Source organism: Clavelina lepadiformis, chromosome 5 (assembly GCF_947623445.1).
Source record: "Clavelina lepadiformis chromosome 5, kaClaLepa1.1, whole genome shotgun sequence".
Classification (NCBI taxonomy): domain Eukaryota; kingdom Metazoa; phylum Chordata; class Ascidiacea; order Aplousobranchia; family Clavelinidae; genus Clavelina; species Clavelina lepadiformis.
Window position 1 is genome coordinate 21,063,387 of NC_135244.1, and position 25,097 is coordinate 21,088,483.

At 37.4% G+C, this 25,097-nt stretch overlaps 2 protein-coding genes, 1 long non-coding RNA gene and 1 other non-coding gene across 13 annotated transcripts; 2 read left to right on the forward strand and 2 right to left on the reverse strand.

Moving 5' to 3' along the window:
* Positions 1–581: 581 nt before the first annotated feature.
* Positions 582–11,063, forward strand: LOC143460578 (mediator of DNA damage checkpoint protein 1-like). Of its 9 annotated transcripts, none has more exons than XM_076958153.1 (8): positions 582–2,125; positions 2,180–2,429; positions 6,857–6,931; positions 7,078–8,386; positions 8,545–8,676; positions 8,927–9,043; positions 9,227–9,304; positions 9,426–10,030. In XM_076958153.1, the coding sequence occupies exons 4-7, from the start codon at positions 8,169–8,171 to the stop codon at positions 9,234–9,236; spliced, it is 477 nt and encodes a 158-aa protein (XP_076814268.1). In that variant the 5' UTR covers positions 582–2,125; positions 2,180–2,429; positions 6,857–6,931; positions 7,078–8,168; the 3' UTR covers positions 9,237–9,304; positions 9,426–10,030. The 9 variants fall into 9 exon arrangements, with proteins under 9 accessions (XP_076814268.1, XP_076814270.1, XP_076814272.1 ...); XM_076958155.1 differs by having other exon boundaries at positions 7,152–8,386; XM_076958157.1 differs by having other exon boundaries at positions 8,248–8,386.
* Positions 2,413–3,543, reverse strand: LOC143460579 (uncharacterized). 2 transcript variants are annotated; one of them, XR_013117905.1, is made up of 2 exons: positions 3,143–3,543; positions 2,413–2,798 (listed from the first exon to the last, which is right to left on the reverse strand). It is a non-coding gene; the product is annotated as an uncharacterized LOC143460579 (long non-coding RNA). The 2 variants fall into 2 exon arrangements; XR_013117906.1 differs by lacking the exon at positions 3,143–3,543 and adding an exon at positions 2,879–2,898.
* Positions 11,064–13,643: 2,580 nt separating the features above from the next.
* On the forward strand, positions 13,644–13,725 carry Trnas-aga (transfer RNA serine (anticodon AGA)). The gene has a single exon. It is a non-coding gene; the product is annotated as a tRNA-Ser (tRNA).
* A 3,247-nt stretch (positions 13,726–16,972) lies between these two features.
* Positions 16,973–23,417, reverse strand: LOC143461056 (caspase-7-like). Its single transcript, XM_076958806.1, has 14 exons — positions 23,228–23,417; positions 21,637–21,719; positions 21,351–21,428; positions 21,028–21,135; positions 20,511–20,627; positions 20,160–20,201; positions 19,880–19,992; positions 19,259–19,432; positions 18,752–18,845; positions 18,455–18,595; positions 18,210–18,269; positions 17,888–17,980; positions 17,701–17,810; positions 16,973–17,552 (listed from the first exon to the last, which is right to left on the reverse strand). The coding sequence occupies exons 1-14, from the start codon at positions 23,233–23,235 to the stop codon at positions 17,418–17,420; spliced, it is 1,356 nt and encodes a 451-aa protein (XP_076814921.1). The 5' UTR covers positions 23,236–23,417; the 3' UTR covers positions 16,973–17,417.
* Positions 23,418–25,097: the final 1,680 nt, after the last annotated feature.

Below are 25,097 nucleotides of genomic sequence, written 5' to 3' on the forward strand. Positions count from 1 at the left end.
TCGTGACCCCTGCGACTTTGACCTTGGAACCTGCACATGGCACTTCATTGGGCTTGAATCGTCTCGGACGGGAGCGTTGTTACCTTCCTGAGATTCGACAGATTCCTCCAACCTGTTCACGTCCTTGGACACCCTCTTCAAACAATTGTAGTGGACCGTTTGCTTTTTCTCGTGGTCATTAACTTGGTAGTTGACTTGGCCAACTTTCCTCACTACTTTATAAGGTCCTTTATAGGGCAAATGGAATTTCCGGCATCTATCGACAGGAATGGCCGGGTTGTTCAGGAGGACACGGTCTCCGACTGAGATCTCCTTGCCGTGGCAATGCTTGTCGTGATGTCTCTTCATCTTTGCACGTTGTTCACCGAGAACCTCATCGGTAGCTAGATCTGCTAACAGCAATCAGTCGCGAAGAGCGTCCATTTCATGCGCATACGGAGAAACTCCAGTGCTGTCCTGATTTGTGTTGAATTCAACATCCCGCTCCACAAACACTGGAGAGGGCAAGAAGTCATCTCCGCCAACGTGATTAGTGAGCTTGGCCAACTCGCGAATTTCGGAGAAAGCTGGAACAACCTCGGAATCCGTTATGAAAACTTCATTGCGTTTTGGGATGATTGGTTGCGTTAGCAGAGGAACTTCTATTTCTCCTATAGACAAGCTCATCGAATTATAACACAAAGCGCAATGATGAGACTGAAGAAAGTCAAGACCAATGATGAGATCATGACCTATAGTGGAACACACAAGCAGATCAACTTTAAACGCTAACGTTCCAATAGAGCGAGACTTAACTTTACCCAATATGGATAAATCACTACCGCCGGCTCCGACAAAATGTGTATCCTCCGGGGATGCTGACAAGGGACCTTTTTCGGTAGAGCTCAACCCATCCCAGAGTGATTTCTTAACGAGGAAGACACTGGCACCGGTATCCACCAAAGCACACAATGGCTTATCTCGGAAAACCATAGTTACAAAATGATGTAAATCTGCGCTTTCTTCGTGTCCAGTGACAACAACATTATCCAATTTAATCGCAGTCTCCTCTGTTAAATTATTCATTGGCGTAGACGCCCGTCGGCCTTTGCTATTGCTGTGAGTAGAAGTATCGAGGTTTCAAATACGTTTTGGACACTCCCTTACAAGGTGTCTTACTGAACCGCATCCAAAACACTTATGGCGGCGTCGGGCGTTGTTGGTTGACAAGCATTGATTGTCATCTCAGTATACAGAATTGCACGAAGCTGCATTCATTCGATTGTTGACCGTCCTCAGGTCGCCTCTTAATTCCGAGATTGCGTCACAATTGCGTTCGCGATACGATTTTGTTTTCCGCTCCATATCTTCCAGTTTGTTTAGGATGGCAGACAAATCCGTAGTAGAAGGTATCGCCGAACAGGTTTGAATCGATTCCACTCCAACAGGTGGGCATACCTGCGGGATAGTCTTAAAAATGACGTCGGCCGCTTCCATGAAGTTAATTTCGTACCTGAGAGTTGCCGGAATGCTGCTAGCCAATTGCTTGTCTCTCAAACCTTTGATCAGGCATAAATAAAGTAGTTCGTTCTTCAGTTGGCTGTCTTCATCCTCGGGGTAGCATCGGTTGCCGAGGGCTTTCAGCGCGTAGACGAAATCCGGTGCGTCTTCCTGAGGCAGTTGTACGTGTTGAATCAGTTTCAAGCGCAATTTTTTGCGAGAATTCTGCGCCGTTCATTGCTTCGATGGCTCGCTCAACGTTCTTTGTGGCGACTTGGCGAGCATTGCTGAGTATTTGTAGTATCCTGCCTGTTTGGTGACTTTGCATCTGCGCAGAAGGATACATTGTTTAAGCTCAATGACTAAGAAAATTATGCAATGGAACCTGTATTAAGCGAAGGAACTTTCATCCATTCCAGTTTGTTGTAAGACTTACATAAGTCTGGAGGGTTTGTTGAAATTTGTGTCAATTTGTGAATTCAAAAAACTGTCGGTTTGAAGATTGACTGCGCACTGTTATTTTGTTAAACACTTTAATTAAACACGAAAATTGAGGCCAAAAAGAAACGCCTAAAATGGTTACATGTTTAAATTGCACATGTTCATTCTGTTTTGTGTTTAAATGTTGGACGTGTTTACTAACTAGGTGTTTATTATCTTTGCTGTTTATGTTTAAATCTTGTACGTGTTTACTAACTAGGTGTTTATTATCTTTGCTGTTTATGTTTAAATCTTGTACGTGTTTACTATTTTATGCGTATTGTCACTTGGCAGTCAAAATTTCTAAAATAGTGTTTATTACAGCAGTGCAACAGAAATAAAGCAGGTACAATCACGGGCGCTTTTGGCAGGGGGCAAAATTCGAAAAAAGCACACTTTTGAATGTCATTTTGGAAAATAAAGAAAGAAAAGGGGGCGATGGCCTCTCTGCCCTTCCTCTTCTGGCACCCGTGAGTAATAATAATTTCTGCAATAAGTTTAGTGTAAAATCACTACTCATAATGTTCCATGTTCATATTGTTCACATACTTCTCAAAGAACACGTATTTGGAGGACTTATGATAACCAGACAGACGATCCTTCAAGAGATGAGCTTGTAAAAAACCCAAAATAGGGTAAACCTTTGGGTATTGCAATTTCTAAGCATAATAACAACCGATAATTTGCATTAAATAGCCTAACACCACCCTCGAATCGTTGTTACATCTGACGTGGATTGAATCAGCAACAATGAATGTTTTCATGGTTCCGGCTTCGTTGTAAGAAACAAGCAAACTTGGCGGTGTTTTCTTTCTGGAGTTTAAAGTAATCCGTAATGCCTAAAAAATTAAAACAAAAAAGTCAATGTATACAAATTGTTCTGTAAAGCCACATGTTCTGTAAAGCAACTACAATTCACATTAACAGTCTGCATTGCATTTTGCGGGTCGGCCAAAGTTGTTTTGTGACCTCAAAAAGAGATTTTTTTTCTCTGAAGGATCCTATATGTCAAAAGTTTTGTTAGATTTTTACACTATTAATAATAGTGACTCTATTTTTCCCTCAATATATATTAAGTGTCTCAAGATCTGAACAAAATATTCCTCAACAAAGCAATAAACTAATACACAAACAACCAAATTAGATTTTTGTTAACTGCTGGATTAATGCTCAGATTGCTCACCTCAGTCTCATGGCATTGCCGCTCAACATTGCTGTCACATTTGTTGTCTAGTGTAGTTAGCATGCTTACGCAAGCCTGTTAAATCGTATTGTAATCAATTTCATAAACGTTTCTGAATTTTTCCTCAATCTGCATAAGTTATCATCATATCAATAACCATGTTGCAGCCTCTAAACATGATCTACAACTGTATGCTCTTAAAAATGCATAAAAATCTAAAACACCCTATCATAGTTTCTTTCAAACACTGACAAAAGGCATTTGTCCTAATAATGAAAAATTTTCAATGATTCCACTAATGCATCCATCTTTACAATAAACTAATTGCTTCTTGGTGAAAGACAGGCATTGGTCTTAAATACCTGTTTTAGCAGACTGTATTCCCATTCTGATTCTTCCTTTTCTAAATGTTGTCTAATAACTTCGGTAGCCTTTTTTGTCCATTCTGAATCTACAGTGATTAAAAATATAAAACTAACAATATAGCTTTTAAAACAGTAGTCAGATGTAATTATTATTTAAGCTTTTTGATAAGGTATCAGAATCTAACGTCTTTAGAAGACTCGGACTCGGCAATGATACCTCCAGTCTCTGCAGTTTTCCACAAAAACTCAATTTTCATTTGGTTATAAATGGAATTTTATAACGTATTGACCAACCCTGACACTGCTTACCGGGACCAGAAGAGTAAAGGTTAATAATGCCTTACCCAAGATTTAATCTTGATTTAACGGAGTAATTGCTCGTTAATTATGTAAATCTGCATCATCGCGTTTCTTATAGATCAGGGTGATGGCGCCTTTATATATTTCCTTTGGGATTTTTTGGCATTAAACCAATATTTAAAAACTTCACTCATTTTGTTGAGTATGATCCTCCGACATGTAAAATTCTCTTACTCCGTCTGGCCCAGTTGATTAACCTTTGCAAGATTGCCATAGCCATGGTCTTCGTGAAGTTGAATCAATATTGGGTTTCAATCGATTGAGTTGATGATAGGGTGGTGTTGATAAATTCTTTGAAATTTTCGTAACTGTGTTCTGCCAAAAACCTGATAGGGAAAAAGGAGAGCTTTCTTTTATGAGCTGTTCTAAAGCTTTCATGTATTGAAATATTAAATTTCATGTATTAGTTTCAGCAATGTGTAAGTTGTTGCGACCGATGCTAAGTATATATTCGCTGTTAGCAACGGACACACCAGCCTGTAAATTATGAAAATAATTAATCAAATCAAACGTTAAAATACGGTTTAAAAACGATGATGATTTATCACTGTCCTAACTATAAATTACGCAATTTATCACTATTAAATGATCTACCGGTAAAATCATGATGACTTAATGCAAAACTTTCACACCAGTTTCATTTTCCATAAGCATGATGTTTATGGGGGAGCAATGTGATATTTTAGTTAGAATTGCATACCGACGTTAAATAAGTTTTACAATAACAATTTTAAAAGGTGGTAGTTATCATTTTGACGTGGATCGTGAAAACAAAAACATGTTTCGTTTTTATTTTAGGACAGGAATTAAAAAACATACTTACTTACCTTTAATGCAGAGGCACAACATCTCGTCTACTTGCGATGCCACAGTAACTAAATCATGAAGATCCAAGCCATTTGGCATTTTCCGGACACAAACTCCTCCACCACATCGATGATCTGGTACATCTCTTGTGGAGGAGGAAGCACAGATTTCGTGACGAGGATCCGGTGACCTGAAACGAACTGTTCAGATCGTGACCTTGCCACAGCCATGGTCTTCGTGAAGTTGAATCCATATTGGGTTTCAGTCGATTGAGTTGATGATAGGGTGGTGTTGGTAAATTCTTTGAAATTTTCGTAACTGTGTTCTGCCAAAAACCTGATAGGGAAAAAGGAGAGCTTTCTTTTATGAGCTGTTCTAAAGTTTTCATGTATTGAAAATTTTCAATCCGAAGCTTTCTGCGAAGTTCAACATTCTCTCTCCATCAACATTCCTGAGGCCGTGACCAAATCCCCCATGCACACCATCATATCTATCGCTTTCTTTGCCGACATGACCATTAAAGTCTCCTGGAACCACGCATTTCCCCTGTGCATTCAGCATTTCCTCACTCAATTTATCATAGAAAGTTTCCTTTTCTTCAGTGCTACAACCACAATGGGGAGCATATACAGACAAAAAGGTAACCACTTCGTTTCCAATTGCAATTTCCACTACTATCACCCTTGCATTTACCTGCCTGACCAGGTAACTGCCCGCTCGACAGCTAGTCAAATAGCTAGGTTTGCTTTAACATCTTTTAATGGCATTTTCTTCAATAAAAACAATGATCTTCTCGCTATCAAACCCCAACGTAGACTGATTTTACACTAGCTCAGCACCACACAGCCGAGCGCAACATTCCCACAAAACAAATTCCACGCGACTAAGGATTCCCCGTGGGACGCTAAATACATTACTAATTGGGCCCTCGGGCTAACGATCTGAGACGTCACGAGTATAAACAAGTAAAACACGGCATATCGTGAACATGCATATAAAGACAATACAATGCGAATAAAAACGGTGTATAACGTGATGGATACAAAAAACGGTGTATAAAAATAATCTCGTGACACTATCACCCTTGCATTTACCTGCCTGACCTCAACCACTTGTTTCACCAGATTTAAAGTAACCATTACTCCAACTCCACCATGTGCTGTGGAGTTGCCACTCCGGAACAACTTGTAGGTTCCTTCACCCCCTTTCACTGTCCTTGTACCATGATTTTTGTACCTCACTTCTTGCAAACCAGCAACATCCACTTTCCTTCTATACAACATGTCTACCACTACTGCACTCCTTCCCGTCAGTGATCCCACAGTAGCTGTAGCTAATCTGAGGGTCTGCTTCAGTTTTCGTGAAGCCGCATCACGAATCCTGGTTTCCCTAGAGGTTTTTCCAGGGTCCGTCATTAGATCTCCCTTACTAAGCGACAGACATCTCCTTCCCCGTAGTACTATTAGCTTCAATTGTGCAGGGGGCCCACAGTTGGAAACCATGACGATAAAATTGTCGCTGCATTAAATAACAAAACTTTGGTGCACAATTTTATGGCCGAATGCCCTTCCTGGCACCAACCAAGCATGCCGTTGGTATGTAAAATACTCATCCGCCTAAAGACAGCTTGGGAGTGTCTACATGTTTTTATTGAGGCTCACCCCTCTAGATCCACCCAGATTCGCAAAAACAGCCTCACCACGTGTAGGTTCTGGGACGGTCTTGTTGCCAAAAGGCAACCTGGGATGGGGGACCAGTGTACAGAGAGGCTATTGTTTCATCTGTTGAAAGGTACTACCCCTTGAGACCCTTGGTGAAGTTAAATCCATATTGAGTTTCGATCGAGTTGATGATAGCCAAAGCCACAAAGAGAGGGAAGGCTTTTCAGCGCGTTTCGTGACGTCACGATGTGACGGCATTGCATTTAAAACTGCAAGTTGTCAATCTTAATACGCAGAAACAAAAAAAAAGTAAACACTAGAAAAGCATTTTGTCATTTTTAAATGCAGCTTTCGATTAGAAAGTTGTATCGGTATAGCGTTTTTCAAAATGAGACTTTAATTTAAACTTATTCAATTCGTCTATATGTCGATTCGTCAATACGTCTCATTCTTATTCAATTTGGTCTTAACGTTTTAATTCTAGTGACTAGATGTATTCAACTGATTCCTGTTAATTGTAGATGTAGAATCAGCACCAATGATGAACATGACAGCTTCAAACGTTGCCAAAAACCAAGAAGACAACATCGATGAAGGTAACTTCTGTAGAATTATTTAACTTTTTTTCTCACATTAAGTTTATTCACTCATAAGTATTTGTGTATTGATTTTTGTCATTGGCGAGTATGTGCTCACTTACATAAAAAAGTGCCAGCACTTACTGTGGAACATAAATGAACAGGTTATAGTAACGGACTAGAGGTTCAAAGGTTTTTGACCATAAGCGATAGCGTTGTAAATCAATGGATCTTCCAGCTTTGTGTAAATAACTTTCACCCTCATTCAACAACACAACTTGCGGGGCTCGTTTCATCAAACTCCTCGCGGTGAGTCCTGGAAACTGGGAAATCTAACGATGACCTGGCTAATGATGAAAACAAGGAGATGCTTCCGTGGTGGTAAAAGGATAGACCCTCGGCCACAGAAACAAATGGGTGACAATATGGACGTTCAGTGCGGGCAACCACTGCCCAACGTCTTGCAGCTGAACGTCGAGGGCCTAAACGCAAACAAGACCTGCATTATCAGCCAACTGGCCACCAAGCACAAAGCCCTCATCATCGTGTTGCAGGAAACTCACTGCACAAATTTGGACCGGCTGGTGATACCAAATTTCACTCTAGCCGGACACACCTCAAGCAGGAAACACGGCCTTGCCACGTTTGTTCACAGCAGACTCAAGTGGAAACTGGATCGGAAATTGAGTGGCTTTGTGTGGACATTGACGGTATTAAAATTGTCAATGTCTACAAGCCACCGACCTCGAGACTGACACCAACAGCCATCCCAATGTTCCCACACCCTAGTATCTATGCTGGCGACTTCAATTGCCAACACACGAACTGGGGCTATAATTCCACCAGTCCAGATGAAGACTGCCTGATTGACTGGGAAACCAAGAGTACCCTAAGGATGCTCCAAGCTAAGGCTTTTGCACAACCCTAAGTATGCTCCAAGCTTCTTCTCTGGTCGCTGGAACACTGGTACTAACCCAGACCTGGCCTTCGCGAGCACTGGCCACACTAGCTGGAATTTGGACAGGCGTGTTTTAGAGAATTTCCCAAGGTCCCAAAATCGACTCTCGCTTATCATGACTCCAAGAACTATACGCCCAGTTCCAAGCGAGCCATACAAGCGATGGAATTTCCGCAAGGCCTATTGGGAACTATATCGTCTCACTACCAGCGAGCTCGCCCTTGGTTGTTGATGCGTTGATGATATTTCCTTAGATCACTTTCCTCTTTCAATTCCATTCCTATCGAAAGTGAATCCATGATTCTTTCAGACAATTGTCTGCAGTCGGTCATAAACTTTTTCGTGAAATCTAACATCCCAGGACATATATCTTCAGGAAGCTTTTCAACAAGAACTATTCAAAAGAAGAATGAAATCATCACAGAGGAGGTTGTAGATAAACGAAATGGAGCTTCTGTGGCCAGAGTACGCTCTAAGACACTGAACAAGAAACAAACATCCAAAAAGCATTTTGGGTAAGCTTGAATATAATAGCTTGACCTTATCTTGTTCTAAACTAAATAATCACGCCAGTTTTGCATTTTGAACTTCCGTGACTGTCATAATTGCACGTTCATATTTATACTTCAACATAACTTCACACAAGATTCATTTTTATTTATTTGTGCCACAGAAAAACAGTTGAACAAATGGCCTCTGTTAAGCAAGAATTTTTGGTAGATGAAAACTCCACTGCAGTGAGATCTGGTTCTCTTGCACAGAATGACACAAACGTACCTCAGCAAGAGGAGCTAAAAATTTCTAAGTAAGTAGTTTTATTCAAAGTTTTATTTGTGTGTTTGTCTAGAATTAGAGATAGGTTGATACATTTTTGAAACAAAACAAATTGGTTAGCAATACCTTTAAGTTTAAGTTGGAAATTGGGCAACATGCTGATGAAATTTTATCATTCGGTGGTTACACGAATCGAGTTTGGATTTGTTTGTTTTGACCTTCATGATATATGTGTTGCACGAACCCCAATAATTTTCCTCTAATAATAATACTTTTGTTAGAGAAAATCAGCGGCCTACAGAGGTTGGCACCAGAGAGCGCAAAAGAGCTGGAAGAAATAGAAAAAAAGAAACATTAAAAAACGAAAATGACACAACAGCAAAAAACGCACCACTTAGGTAATTTTTTGAAATTTACATTAGGTTTGAGTTCAGTTCACAAAATTTCGTCAGTCTTTGTGCTCTCGACCACTGCAATAATGTGAAGCGTACAATCCAGTTCCTCATGTCCTTAGACGTTTGAATTAGAACCACCATTTTCATACAAAATTTCTAAATACATGCCATGTTTGTATGATATAGTAAAGAGTAAGGAAGTAATTCATCCTGCGGCTTTGTCACTATGCCCGAGGCGGCTTAAGCCAAAAGTGATGTTTACAGGTATCTTACTCATAACTTACCACAATGTAAATATAATTCTTAATACAATTTTCATTAACATGGCAACTGCATTTTTATTGCCGAAATTTGGACCCATTTATTTTGTGAATTCTACTAACAGGTGTGATTGATAAAGTTGGTGAAAATATCGTTAAAGAGCTGGGTGGTCACCTGACTGATGACATGCATGAATGTACACACCTGGTTACTGACAAAATTCGACGCACTGTGAAATTTCTGTGTGCGATTGTTCGCGGCTTGCGTATCGTAAATCAAGAATGGTTTCGTGATTCAAAGAAACAATCCAGGTAGATGTAGCAGTTCATCTTTAAACTATTTTGTTGTAACTATGTTATGAATTATGATCAATAGTTCATTTTTGTAGTATTAAACGTCTTCGAAATATCTTTACTTTACTCTGCCAGGTGAGTATTTTTCAGCATCTGAGACACGTAAATGAATGTAATTGCATGCACAGGTTTAATACTTACGCATTTTTAGTTAAAATATTTTTCGGTTTGCGTTGAATTTATTCGACTTTAGAACAGCTCATAAAAGAAAGCTTTCCTTTTTCCCTATCTCAGGTTTTTGGCAGAACTCAGTTACGAGAATTTCAATGAATCATCAACTCAATCGATCGAAGCCCGATATGGATTTACCTTCACCAAGACCATGGCTGTGGCAAGGTCACGATCTCAACAGTTATTTTCAGGTCACCAGATCCACGTCACAAAATCTGTGCATCCTCCTCCGCAAGAGATGTACCAGATGAGTTTGTGTCCGGAAAATGCCAAAGGGCTTGGATCTTCATGATTTAGTTGCTGTGGCATCGGAAGTAGACAAGAGATGTTGGGCCTCTGCATTAAAGGTAAGTAAATATGTTTTTTCATTCCTGTCCTAAAATAAAAACGAAACATGTTTTTGTTTTCACGATCCACGTCAAAATGATAACTACGACCATTGAAAATTGTTATTGTAAAACTTATTTAACGTCGGTATGCAATTCAAACTAAAATATCACATTGCTCCCCCATAAACTTTCGTGTGAAAGTTTTTCATAAAGTCATCATGATTTTACCGGTAGATCATTTCAAAGTTATAAATTACGTAATTTAAAGTTAGGACCATGATAAATCATCATCGTTTTTAAACCGTATTTTAATGTTTGATTTGACTAATTATTTTCATAATTTACAGGCTGGTGTGCCCGTTGTTAACAGCGAATACATTCTGACTGGGATACTTAAACAGAAACTGGACGTCAGTGCTTTTCGGCTGAGTTGTTCAGGAGCCGGCAGGTGTTAAATTTCACGATTTGCATGATTTTGTTGGACGTTCGACGTAATGACTAAAATATCTGTTAATACAACGAGAGGTCTTTATGGTCGGTATTGTTTTTCACAGCGGGAACAAATTTATTTCGGTTTGAAGAAGATTATGACACTTTAAACTTTCATCTTCTTTGCAATTCATTGCCATAGAAAGTGAATCCAGAATTGTGAGAAAGTGGAGTGAATCCAGAGAGCTATCCTCCTGCAAATGGTCATAAACTTTATAGTCAAATGTCTGATTCCTGGGCAAATATCTTCAGGTAGTTTCTTGGGATGTTTGAAGACATTACCATCAATTCTAAAGGCTTTAAAATCTTCGGTTTGACTTCACAAGATGTTCTTTGTTCAAACCAATGTATCTTAACATATTTTCTTTGCTCGTGTAACGCTTTAGTGCAACTTCGAGATTAAAACATTTATCTGTAACATCTCGGATTTCTTGCAGTAGTGATCAATCAACGCCACTGTTTGTCAAGTACACAAATTCAACAGCGGAATAGGCATCGATTAACTCTTTGCCAGCATTGTAAAGATCTTCTCGTTTAACTTGAAAATTGAATTGAAATCTTTCCGCAATTCTTCTGTATTGTCATCGAATGATTTATTTTTACTAGAAACCTACGCAATCACGCATAAACATTTAAATGGGCTCTTTACACCAAATCTAATAATGTTCTGTACATAACTACTCAGTGCCATTCTATAAGTCTATCGGTACAAGAGATAAAAATAACATCTTTCTGCTCCTTTGCAGAAATAATACAACCCAACAACCCTGAAATATTTTGGCGCGAACAATGTGGAATTAATTACCTAACTCAGTAAAACACACCAAGGATCACACTAAGTTTATGAGTCTGTTTAAGCGTAATTTGCTTGAAAAGTGATAGGGACACTGATGATGATGCGATACGATATATTTTCTGTCTTCATATACGCCGCTAAACATAAACTGTACAGCGTTAGTTAACATGAAAGCAGGAAGTCTGCGATACGCGTTCTATACATCACATCCTACGATCATTCGAATTTTCAGAAGGCTTGTCAAGTTAAAATTAACTTTCATGAGTTAATTTATCGCACGGCTCTAAATATTACTTTTATGCTTTGAATAAGTAGGTTAACTAGGGAACCAGTAACCAACTTCACATTCGTTATCTCATTATAGCCATTGCTTTAATTTATAGTCCTACCACGTTTGTTGCCTATTTTGTTAGCGCACCAATATCAGGCGTTTTCTAGTCAAGCTAGTGCGAAAACTGATAATACTTTGCAGAACTAACAGTAGTTTACAGCATGTCAATATCATTATTATTTGGTAGCGCGACATTCACTGACAGCAACATGCGGTTGGTATGATAAATGATCGCGAAAGCCGGAAATCAAAAGCATCTGCTCCTACGACCTACATAGGCCTGCGTTATATAAAGAATCTATAAAAAGCCTGTCAAACTATAAATAATTTTAATGAATACCCAGTCTATTGGCTGGTCGTGTGTGGATTAATATGCTTATTGTCCACTGTCATATTTTAGCACCGTCGCAAGACTGCTTTGATTTCTCTTTCGTTCAGTGAAACGTAACATTAAAATTAACTTTCGATGTAAACCTGAAATGTATTCATCTTGATAGCGACAAAAAACATGACGTGGTAAAAGTAAAAGACCCCTAACTACTTAGGCCTACCACAATTCCACTTTCTAATTTATACAATTCAGTGTAGCTTATAAGATGTACAAAACTACTCACAAAATGATTTTTTTACACAGTCTATAAATTTACTTTTACATTTCATTTGGTTTTAACTGATTGCAAGTGGTTAAATTGTTGCTAAAGTGTTCTGCAATATTTTCGTATTGCTAATCTATTTAATGGGAATAAAATCTTTCACGTAGCCTATGTAGGCTAGGGTTACCATATTTTCGTGGCCTAAAATCCGGACACTCTTTAGTGCCCACTAGCGGTTTTTAAAAATGAGGTATGAACACATTGTCTGTCAATATGACGTCACACTAGCAATGCTTTGCCTATCCATTGTATACCGGAGTGGATTTTTGAACATAGTGTCGTGAATTCACTAGGCTATTGGGCTATTTCTGATTTGATCTCTAGGCTAGGCCGCTAGGGTCTAGGTCAGACTCGTCGCGTGCCACGTGTTGGACACCTCTGATTTACAGGATTATTCCCGCAATTCTAATTTCCCCAAAACGCCCATCATAAAATTCCGGACATTTGAGCATTTTTTTAAATTCCTCCCGGACGCAAAATTTAACCCTACATTCCGGACATGTCCGGAATTTTCCGGACGGTATGGCAACCCTAGTAGGCTACTCTCCGAATGTGAGTGGAAGTGGCAAACATTTCAAACGTGCTTCATTTTTCTTTTCATCTTGCACTTGCACAGTCGCACATTACTCGTAAGGTCAAAGAGTTTGTCGATGACCTTCAGACGCTTAGTTAAGCGTGACGTCAATTCCCTAGGACTTCCCTTAAGAGTTGCCTAAGTGAACGGTGTGCAAAAATATAAGAAACAAACAAACAAATAAATAAATAAAACAAATAAAAAATGATAACTTGATAAGACAAACAGAAAAATGTAAAACTGAAGTCAAATTGGCAAAAAATTGCGTAACTCGAAACGCGTTAAGGTGCTCTTAACTTACATTCTTCACTCCTTGTTTATGTTTGTTTGTTCCTTTTCGGCCTGTTGTTTTATTTAATTGCGGAGTTGCATCTATTTCCATTTCCGACTCGGGAAAGCCTTGACTATTTCCTTTGATAAAAGAACAAGGTGTCTAAAATAATATTCTACATGTGAACCACTTCTTCATGCTTTAACGCAACACCTGTAGCTCGCCTTGAGGCAGAATCGTGCAGAAGTTCGTTAGTAAGCGTTCGTTCTTTTTCTTCTGGAAGGGAATCTCTTGGTTTGGCCTAGACATGGTTGAATCTATCTAGTGATTCGAGAAAATTGTGATTTTATCTATTTGCATTGCAAATTAAGCACAGTTGTCGTGGCCGAGAGGTTAAGGCGACAGATTAGAAATCTGTTGGGCTCTGCCCGCGTAGGTTCGAATCCTGCCGACAACGGCAATATTAATTTTGCAAATTCACAAGTATAGTGAGAAAAGTGCCACTTTAATGATTTCCTTTATACATAGATCATTAAGCATAGCTTTCTTGGCCGAGTGGTTAAGGTTGGGTTCTAGACTACTAGAGTAACTAGAGTGACTAAAATTAATACAACGCTGTAAACAGTCTAATTAGTTTCTTTAATAACAGCAGAGGTAGTTCATGGATCTGAGAATTGTGGTGCCTGTGCATTGCAGCGGTATACTTCTTTGGATCTAAGTAAAAAATGAATTAGAAGCACTAATAGCGCTGAAACCTAAACTGTATTCTCACTAATTCTTAGAAGTACATTTTATCAGATAAATGCAATTTTTATTGACAGAAAGCATCTTAGAAGTTGTTACTAAGCAGCAGTGTGTAAGGTACTACTCTATCTTGAAGCTCACAATTTTACATGTTTTTGTGCTTAGTTTACATCTTGGAAAACTTGCTGTCCCTACAAGTCTGAAATTCCTTTCAGTAAATTTAACCAAATACAATTCAGATTTTAAACAGTCATATTTTTATACCTGATGATTCATAGCTTCTGAGGTTTGTCCTTCATTATCTTTTCTTTCAACATCCCTGTTGGGGAAAAAATTATATTAAGGTGGAGTAAAAGTGATAAAACTACACAGAGAAACAACGATGAAATTATTATAAGTACTTTACACTTGTACGTACAAAGCCAGCCTAAACAAGTTCAACTAATTTCGACAAAATAATATCAGAAAATATTTGTTGCATAACTGTTCTTAAACATTTCAAAGTGATCAATGCCATAAATATTAACCTCTTTGATCCGGTATCAAGCCTTCTTCGTTTCTTAGGATTTTCATCCATGTTTAAAAATACATCATTGCTTTTTTCATTCTGACAAAAGTAATCATGTGCTTTATAAAACTACAAAAACAAAAATTGAGCTAGTTTTCAATTACCAGTACCCATATTTATACCTGAATTTAGCAGGCTGTTAAGATCAAGCATGTGCATCAGCCAAGTGTTTCTTTAATCCAGGGTGGTCCAACTGCAGGCCCGCGGGCCAAAGTTGGCCCGCGACGGCCGCGAGCACCAATGTTTTGGCCCGCGAACTGATAGTCAGCTTTGATAGTCGCTATTGTCGAGGAAGAACTTCGACCGCAGATGTCACATTGATCAGCATTTAATAGCTAAATTTTGAACTATTCTAATTTCAGTTTTAATGAAACAAGAGAACTTTTTTCGGTTCTAATTTCAGTTCTAATATCAATGTCACATTGTTCTTCAGTTGTAATTTCACAATTCTTCAGTTCTAATTTAAAAACATTGGCCCGCAAGATAAAAAATTTTTCTGATTTTGGCCCGCGATGAAAAGAAGTTGGACCACGCTGCTTTAAACCATTAAGTGTTCCAACAAAAATGTCATGCGTTTGTGTCAACAGTAGGCCTAGTTAGTGCTAAATACCAATCGTAAGTACATCAATTTTATTGTATCGTATATATTTCGCTATTTTCTGTGGGGATAAAAATAGATGGTGTTGTAGCCTTTGCAAATAATAGAAAAAATATATGTTCATATGCAATCAACGAACGGGAATGAAGCAGCAAAACCTCGAAGACTTTTTTCAATTTAGTTTCACTTAATAGCTTGAGGTGCACTAGCTTACAATGTGCCTAGCATAATATTATTTTTCAAGCTTTTACTAGGCTTCAAAGCTTTTTAATGATCCTCCATTCTAATACTTTTTGCTCCCGACTGGAATGTATGGGATTTTTGAACAGAATATCCTGCATGCAAAGATGCAAATTTTGTTGTGATGGCGTTTAATCAAGCTTCAGTTTTTTAATTTGATTATTATAATTTCCATTCAAGTAACCGTTTTTTATTTGTATATTTTTCATAGATAAACATTAAGATAAAAAGTTCGGCGTACACTTGGCAAGTTGTCGCTTTCGGGGTTACTGGGACAAGAAGATGTTGACAGTCGCTCACACTAGTGTCACGACCACAACTCTCTGAGTCTTTGGTTGCGAGCTTTCCTGCTTTGTTCGTCCCGCCATTTTCGAAGCCGAAAAAAAAAACACCAAAGGGAAGTCCCCATTGTTATTTTAATTATTATCATGCACAACTCATAACTAAGAGAAATGAAGTTTTTAACATTATAACCATAAAAAATATAAGTTTAAAACAACGCTTTCCAAAAGTTCAATTTTTTTGTTTTAAATATTTTATAAATCAATCAATTAATTTAGGCTAAGTTGTAAAGATTAAGTTCATTTTTTAAACTAAACTGATATGCATACTGTAGTTCCAATTTTATGCAAAACTGACCTTTTTGCTACGAAGTGTATAGAAATAGCAAGTTTTAACTAAATAATACTTGATAGTATAGTATTTGACTAAGAAATGTAACATGTCTTTAAGGAAACAAAAGTTATTTATGTTAGGTCTTATTTGTTGTAAAAATATTTCACACTTATTCCATGGTCAAGGCTTCTATGCATCTATGATCAAAAGTTCTAAAAAAAAAAATTTTTAATGCATTTTTGGTCTAACTTCAAAACGTACAATTTTTAGGTTTCATTCAGGCATGAAGTAAATATGTCTATGTTTTAATGTATTGTTGTGATGTGTTTTGGCTTCTGTGTTGTAATTCTGTGATGTCTATGTTCCAAATATGCAGCAATAGGCAAGCGATGATTTCTCTATGTCAACTTAACATTTATGCAATCTAGGGCTTAGGGTTATTCTAACTAAGATGGAGTAATCTAGAAGTCACCTGTGAAATAAAACGACTTTCAAAACAAACTTATAGTGCCAGAAGTGGTATTTGAGTCCATTTGTAGTTAATCTATCGCGGGTCCTGTTTATTCTGGGAATCAGAAATTATCATCCTTGGAATCGACCAAAGTTGCCCTACTTAAGGATCAGTGTTTCCCTTTTATGTTTATTCTTTTGCAATTCCGTGTTATACTTTTGGAGGACACTTTACTCTTACTCTGTTTTGCCACACAAATATTTCGTTGGCATAATTCACTGGTCCAAACTTCGGATAAGTTTTTACCAAGTAAGCGTGCGCGTGTGTTTACAACGTACTAAACGTTTTTGCAGAAGTTACTGCTAAAGTTTTTGCAGATCTGTTTTTACATCATCTTACCTTCCATCAGAGATGTTTTCTAGTACAGATTTCTTTTTCGATTGAAATCCACGTCTAAAAGTATTGAGTGGGTTACTTTGTGCATTTTGTACTATTTTTGCATATGGAAATATGAACTTTTTATTATCAATTTTCAAAAAACAATCGCCAAGCATTCTATACAGAAATTGAAAAAAGTGTTTGGAAATGCTGAAGAGTATAGTTTTATAATCTACATAACATGACAAGCTGTATACAACTGTTATAGAATTAAAAATTACATATAACAAACTTGCTAAAGCACAACTGAAAAGAATGGAAAAACAAACTTACATATGCCCAGTTTATGATCAGAATCAGCTTTTAAAAACAACATATTGCATTAATATGTACAAATTACACCCAAAATTGGTACATTGCATTTTAAACATTTTCGTACTTGCATGATGAAAATATGAACTTTAAATAAACAAGCAAGACATAACGTAGGAATGTTGAGGCGTGGACGAAAATTTTACAGCAACCACGGTTGACTTGATGTATCTCGTACGGTAATTAAGCAGTTGCAGCATTAATGCATATTTCATTGACTCCGGGGTAAAAGAAGATTTTCTTGCATAGAGTGTGTTTCACTTCAGTCATTTGCTCTTGCTGAGAACTTCCCGTCATGTTCATTACGACGCTGTTGACCTAAATTTATATTTATGTTAAAGTGAGTTTTACGAAGTCGAAACACGTTCTCAAAAAGTGAATTAAAAATTGCCGGAAACATATTCATTTCAAATTAATAGCAAAAAATGTTTCAACGAAAAATGATACACGAAGCAGAGTTTCTTGCCTTGGTCAGCATCGACAATAGATCTTCGTCTTTGGCCTCTTCCATTAAGACTTTGCACAGTGACGTTGTGAACCAAGAACCATTCACTGCATTACGATAAGCCGAGTTACCTACAACGGACAAAAATCAAAGCAGTTGAACAAGTTGCATCAAGATGCTTGTCACGTGTTGAATGTTGTTAAGAGACCTGAAGCTGTGGCAAATGCGAGAAGCATATCAGCGTGATCCTTGGCTGGTGGTCTGCCGTCAGCATCAGCTTGTGTGACATTTTTAAACCAGTCTGAAATTAAGATACTTGAGTATATAAGTATGAAGTGATGTTGCAGGAATTTTGAGAAATATTGCAGTTTGTGCGCAACGTACAATAAGACTACACCAAAGAAAGCCTATTTGTTATAATTTTGTTTGCCCAGTCACAAAAACAAACACCACTGATTTTTTTATACATTATCTTGTTGATACGTCACATGACACTGTTGTTTGAATTAGATAACATGACATCAACTTACTAGTATTAAAATCATAACTCCAGTTGCTATCTTCATCATTATCAGCTGCAGTTGGAACAGCTAATGGTAAAAAGAAAATAAACCTTAACTTAGACATCAATATTCTTAGCTTAACTTTCACCTATTTAACGATGGTATTTAAAGGCATAATTGTTTTAGGGGCCTACGGGAAATTTATACATGAAAAAAGCAGTCTGCATAAATCGCATAGCCAAAGACACTCTCTTATGCTTACATACATATACCTCGGCAAAACTGAAACAAAAATATTTTTGGCTTTCCGGTAAGTCCAGGACATTGGCTTGCTGAGAACTTTTGGCACAAATCGTCGACGTAAACTTTCTCCCAATCTGTAGAACAGAAGTAGTCTCTTTTTTCTTGTTGAGCTGGAAACCAATAGCAAGGACAAAGTTACTGGCCAAAAACGAAATACAAATCATTGCAACAAACGTACATTGCTGCACGAGACGTTTTAATAATCAAAACACCACATATTACACTAATTTGTTTAAAATAAGCTCGTAAAAAAGCTGACTACTTACTCTGGCCTCCGTGAGAGCCAACATAGACCAAAGTCATTTGAGCATCGCGGTCTACACATGATTTCAAGAACTTGTCAATAACTTCTTCTACTTCCTTCAAAGTATAATATTTTTCGAATGTGAGAAGCCGTTTAATGTAGTTTACTTTTTAATTTTATGTTCTTTGTGACGGATATGTTACAGGATTAATTTTGTTGAACTTCGCAAAATCTTTGCACGATTTAAACTCGGCGATAATTAATCGCTCGAGTCCGGTTTCCGATCTCGGTTTTCTTGAAAGTTCCGAAAACAAGAATTATTCTTGTCATTGTTTTATATCACATGGCTTTAGAATTTAGAATTTTCACAACTACTAAGAACATTATAGTGGTGGCAGCATGGGGTATCGAACCGGGGTAGCAGTTTGGCGAACCCGGTGCTCTAACCGCCCCGCAAGCAGAACACCGAAGAGCTCTCATATACGCCAATATCAAATTATTAACAAAAATATATGAGAAAGGCACAGACCTCTTTTGCCAAATTTTTATGAACTTGAACTCTAAAACCGAGTGCTGGTAAAAGTGTTCTCAATGTTTCTGAATCTTGGCCAGCTCCTTCTCGCTCTTTACTTGGGCATTTTTCAAACGATTCAATGTTGATTATTAGAGCTCTGCTTTCGCCATGTTTGTTGACTAGGTATACCTATTAGAGACAAACGTCATAAATTCAAGGTATAAATGACGTCATGTACTTCGACTAGACAAAACCAACGAACGATCTTGGTTTACTCTCGTTTCTGTGCGTTTATATCAAAAACCATTTCTGGTTTATTCCAGAAAATTTATGCATCAAATTGTACATCTCACTACGCGCCAAAAGCAAAAGTGTCGCTTTTGCTTGTATGTCTTCATGCTACTTTCGAATTCGAAATGTGTAAAAGTGTTTGCCAATAACCAAAGTTTTGTCGCTATTTCTAAGTTCAGTTCGATTCTGTATCGACGAGCTTCAGGCTACTCAAGTAAATGTGAGCTTTGGTAATTTCGTAACAATTAGGCGAGACAAAGTTATTAGTAGCTGCATCCATTTTGTTTTACCAAAAACCGATTGTAGGATATTATAATGTTAAGCTAAATGACGTAAAAAGCTCACATTTGGATTGTTTATATGATTTCGATAGAACCGATTGGTGCAACTTCCAACTTCGATGCGATCCAATCTCAGGTTTGATTTATCTTTGAAAGAAAATATGGGAAGCGCCTCCGCTGCAAAACATGAATCATATTCTGAACGTGAAGTGATAGATTAATGTAAAAAGTTTTCCTGTTAGGCATCTTTGGTTTGAAGATGTGGAGTTACACCACTTGCAAACAACCTGATACGGTTGAGGCTGATCAATGAATGAAAATTTTAATAAATCTTACATTTTTACCTTGACTTTGGGCTTTCATTGCACTTTGTCCAACTTGGGTTGCTAAAACAAAAATACTTGTACTTATGAAATCACATGAACGCTAAATGGGTTCCTAAGTGGTTAAATTACACCCGTACCCACCCGTTTATACATCCATACCAACAGTACGCTTACGTGCAATTGCAAAACATTTTATTTTGATAGTAAATAATTTCAAAACTTGTTGATAACAGTTAACAGTAAATCGGCAGTAAGAAAGCTAAGACGACAACATGCTAGGCCTATATTTGACAATGTGTGCGACTCCTTTGTCAAGAACTAATTAAGAAAACAGTCAGGAAGTAGCGGAGTCCATAAACATGTACCCACTGGGTGCACCGGCGTTAGTCCCTTGCGTTATGAAAACGTTCCCGTTCAATGACCCTTCTTGGTAATAACCGCCCGCAGTCTGGTCAATGGTTGGCGGACCGTTGTTAACGACACTTCCTATACATGGAAATTTTGAGATTAAACATGTTAAATAATTGTCAACAAACAAACAACAATCGCATATTTGTAAACAACCACAAAAGTATAACGTGTATAAAAGGTTGCGTACGCGCCGCCGAAACTCATCCGTTATCTGTGGTTATCAACAAAAGACGTGCGCGCCGGCGAACGTATTTTATGTGTGTTTTCTTTCTTAATTCAAGCGGTCACACAATTTCTTGTTCCGGCAATCACAAGGATAGGTAACATACGACGGTGCGGTCGTTGGGTGTGGACCAGTAGGTTTTAGTTACAATATTTCATTTAACCGGTCTTTTTCTGGCAAATAATCTCATATTCAAGGTAGATAAGATATAGTTGTCTGCTATAAAGTCTTGTATATTTTAGGTTTAGGGACCTGTAATAACTGTTGATATATTTCCTCCTATGTTCATTGTTCCTCGGTAATTGGGCATGTTTGTATAAGCCATGTTTATTGTTTGCTTGTTTTGCGAGTTATCGTAAGCTGTAAAACAAGTAGAGTTTACTCCAGGTCAAGTTGAGGAAGAAAAGCTCAAAGAGTGTTGTCACACAACGGACAACAGCAACAAATTGTTGTCTGTTATAACAGTTATTCATAGTTGTTATAGTTTTTGTAACAGTCTTTTATTACGGTTATTCTGAGACATTAAAATATGTTAGGAAATTTTCCTTTAACGTGAAACACTTGCAAGTAATTACATGGGTTTCCAGTGGCAAACTCCCGCAAATTCAAGGTGTCAAACTTGTCTAATTGGATTCCGCCTGTTTCATTTTTAGCTGAAGATAACAAAGATTATCAAATTTATAATCTTACAGACACCAAAATCTATGGGAGGAACTTCGTCTTCAAAACCTACGGTAAGAGCTAAGTCTAATGAAGGAATGTATTTTCTATGTTAAGTGAATTAATTAAAGTAGCCTACATTAAACAGAAGTGACTACATTTCTACATTTTTTGTGTACAAAACTCATGTTAAAGGCTTACTGATATTTACGGGGCCTTGTGACTCCGTTATGACGATCGAGTCTTTTATTGTGTTTCCCTGAATATTGCTTTTAGGATATTGACTGCAAATAAAATGATATAAACCATTAAATTACTGCAAGAAAAGATTCATAACTAATCACATATGCACATCTTTATAGCCAGAGGTGCAGGGCAGTCGGTACTTTGAAAGTAACGGTACCGTTGCTTGGAAAAAAATGTACCGACGGTTCCAGTATTTGGTACTATTTTAAAAAAGTATTTCGGCACATTGTCGGTACAGATGCTTTTTGTGTAAAAGATGCTGCTGAAAATGCAATGCTTGTCGCTGGTAAGCCCCCGGTAAAAGTTATACCAGGTCAAAACTTATGTGACGTTACTCGTTCGCAATTTTACTGGAAATTCCTACATTTAAAAAGATCAGCAATTGCTAAAATCAGTATTAAGGATTAATTAGGATTTATTTATTTAAGAAAAATTTTGAAATAATCACGTGAAAAGTACCGAGTACCGAGACCAACTGAAGTTTCTTGAAAAAAGTAATTCATTCCCTCTTTTCGAATGGTGCCTGTATCGGTACTTAAAAAGTACTGCCCACCTATGTTTATAGCATATAGGTAGTATTTTAATGTTCAATAGTTTCGAGTTTAACAAGCAAGCAACAAAAATAACGACAATTTTCCCTCCGCTAATTGACCCCTATAAGCGGAAACATTGCAACTTCGGTTGCGGATTATGAATTTGTTTCTCATTATTTTAAACTCGACCTTTACTGGAAAGATGTAATCACATGACTGTATGACATTGAGTTTTCGCGTATTTTAAACATAGGGAAGTATTTTTAACATAATCATAGGTGGGTAGTACCGCGATATTATGGTACCGAATTACTGTACCGCAGTACTTTTTCAGTACCGATACCGGTACTGTCGGTACTTTTGAAAAAAAGTACCAAATCTCTGTACCGAATGACTTTTTCACGAAATTTGAATCGGTCCCGGTACTCGGTACTTTTCACGTCATTATTTCAAAATTTTAACAAGTATATTTTCATTAATTAGTTCAGTTAAGTAATCCTTGATACTAATTTTAACAACAGTTGATCTTTTTTGATCTAGAAATGTCAAGAAAATTGCAAGCGATTAACATCACATGTGTTTTGACCTGAAGTAACCTTTACCGAGAGTATAACAACGGCAAACATTGCATTTACAGCAGCATCTTTTACCCAGAAAGTACCGGTCCCGAGTACAAAACTACGTTTTTAAAATCATACCGGTACCGTCGGTACATGTTTGGGCAAGTACTGGTACCGTTACCGACGGTACTTTCAAAGTACCGATTGTCCACCTTTGAATTGTTCAGCAAAATAATTTCTTCTGGCAAACTAGCAACTGAATTATTACATCTGTTTAACTTTTAACCTTAAAATACAGCGTTGGTGGACAATTTAAGAGTTATTTGTCTTTAGTGTTACGACATAATGGCCATTTATGAAAACGACCACCCACGCTTATAAGTTATAACTAACCAGTGGTAAATGTATAATTATGTATTCTACGAGTAATTATCACGTAACCTATTCACTTACCTCATCATGAAGATATCCTGTTTAGAGGAAGTTACCTTTTTGAAAACTCCTTTATTCTTTTATGCTAAAACTTTTTTGTGCATGGAAAATGCTCCGGTATATTGTTTTTACCAGTATATTTTAAAATTTAATCAAAGTTTAGGTTTAGAGAATTGTAATTGTTTATATGAGTATTGACAGCCGTGGACAACCTGATAAACAAAACGAGCCCCATTGTTAACAAAACGACAAACTGCCAATATCCACAATAATGTTGTAAATCCGCGAAAACGTTCAAGTTATCATCCGTGAAATGTTGAAGTAGTACTATAACTTGTATAATATATATACATATATATATATATATGTATGTAATAGTACTAATACTAAGTAGTACTATTAGTAGTACTGTAGTAGTTCCCTAATTAGTACTAACTACTAATAGTACTATAGTCAGGGTTGCCATCAGTCTCAACTCAAAAATAAGGACGACTAGAAAACGAACGAGGAATACCACCTTAAACAGTGTACAACAAGAGAAAGCAACCAATGTTCCTAAAAAAAAAAAAAAAAAAAAACAAGACACTATCTGCATGTTCATAATTTTGGTATCTCTTTGGTACAAAATGGTATCGTAAGGTGACAAAATGCCCAAATAAGGACAAAAGTGCCCATCTCCGCCCTAAAAATAAGGACAAAAGTGAAAATAAGGACATATCTTAGAAATAAGGACAAACATATTTTCTAAGACACGGACCTTTAAAATAAGGACAAATCTTATAAATAAGGACGGTATGGCAACCCTGACTATAGTAGTATATTTAAAAGTACTATGTGACTTAATTAGGCAAAGCACTAACAATTGAACTCTCTCTCTTCGCCTAAGTTCTCTTTCCAATATCAGTCTCATTAAGCTGGTAGTTAGAGTCCAATCGTGGTCATTCTATGTCGACCCACCCATCTCACCCCACCCTCACCCAGCCATCATCTCAGATTTGAACTGATGGAACTTTGTAGGTCTTTTCATGAAAAACGAGCCCAAGTTCATAGAAACAACGAGATACAACCGTTTTACGAGACGTACTGTTTGTGTTCACTGAAACGGAACCACCCTGATGTATTCATAGACCATCTTCATTGAAATAATTTTTCGTTGTTGCTGTAACTTTACAACTGCAAATATGGGTCATATCAATGGGAAATATCTTTAAATATCATACGAAGTGCCTTGCCCAACAATAACAACTGGAACCTGAACCTGTCTTGGAAACTAAGGTTCTGAAAGGCTGAATTCTCGAGACAGTCTTTGTGCTTTAGCTAGATTTTTACGGCTCGTTAAATCCTTGGAGTTTTACTTTTGCTAGATTAGACATTGTAGGTCCACGTTGGGTTGAGATTGTTATAATTTAACACGAACTTATTCAACCAATAAACAAGCAGTAAATTTGTGGAACTGTTTATTGTTCTCTTAATCTAACTAGCAATGATCAGTCAGCCTTATCCCCTGTCAGGACAACAATAAGCCATTAATGTCGGCAGCAAATATTTGTTTAAAGTTAGTCTGTGTTCCAACTTGATTTCTGGTGCGTCGTCCACCTAAGCGAGAATTTAGTTTACACATCGGTGGCATCACATAAACTTAATAACTAACAATGCCTTTAACTAATATCACCACTACAGCATTGATACACGTTACATCACGACATAACTGCGTAGTTTTTATAACTTTGATGTCTTCTTAAGGAAAACTTAAACCATCTTATTCTGTCGCAGCCTGCACAATTAACCCTTTTCATAACCTAATGTCACCACATAGCTAGCAACGGGCTTATTCCTTATGCCAGATAGCAAAGTGACTAGCAGCTAGCTCGCTAGCATGATTTCTATTACA

What these genes read in the sequence shown, in the direction of transcription:
- LOC143460578 (XM_076958151.1), top strand. Translation starts at nt 9,013, where the DNA reads ATGACACAACAGCAAAAAACGCACCACTTAG. An exon ending in GCAAAAAACGCACCACTTAG is followed by an intron (nt 9,044 to 9,226) that starts GTAATTTTTTGA and finishes TGTATGATATAG; the next exon opens with TAAAGAGTAAGGAAGTAATT. An exon ending in GATTCAAAGAAACAATCCAG is followed by an intron (nt 9,613 to 9,888) that starts GTAGATGTAGCA and finishes TCCCTATCTCAG; the next exon opens with GTTTTTGGCAGAACTCAGTT.
- LOC143461056 (XM_076958806.1), bottom strand. An exon ending in ATAAAAATTTGGCAAAAGAG is followed by an intron (nt 18,846 to 19,258) that starts GTCTGTGCCTTT and finishes TATACTTTGAAG; the next exon opens with GAAGTAGAAGAAGTTATTGA. An exon ending in CGCATTTGCCACAGCTTCAG is followed by an intron (nt 17,811 to 17,887) that starts GTCTCTTAACAA and finishes TGTCCGTTGTAG; the next exon opens with GTAACTCGGCTTATCGTAAT.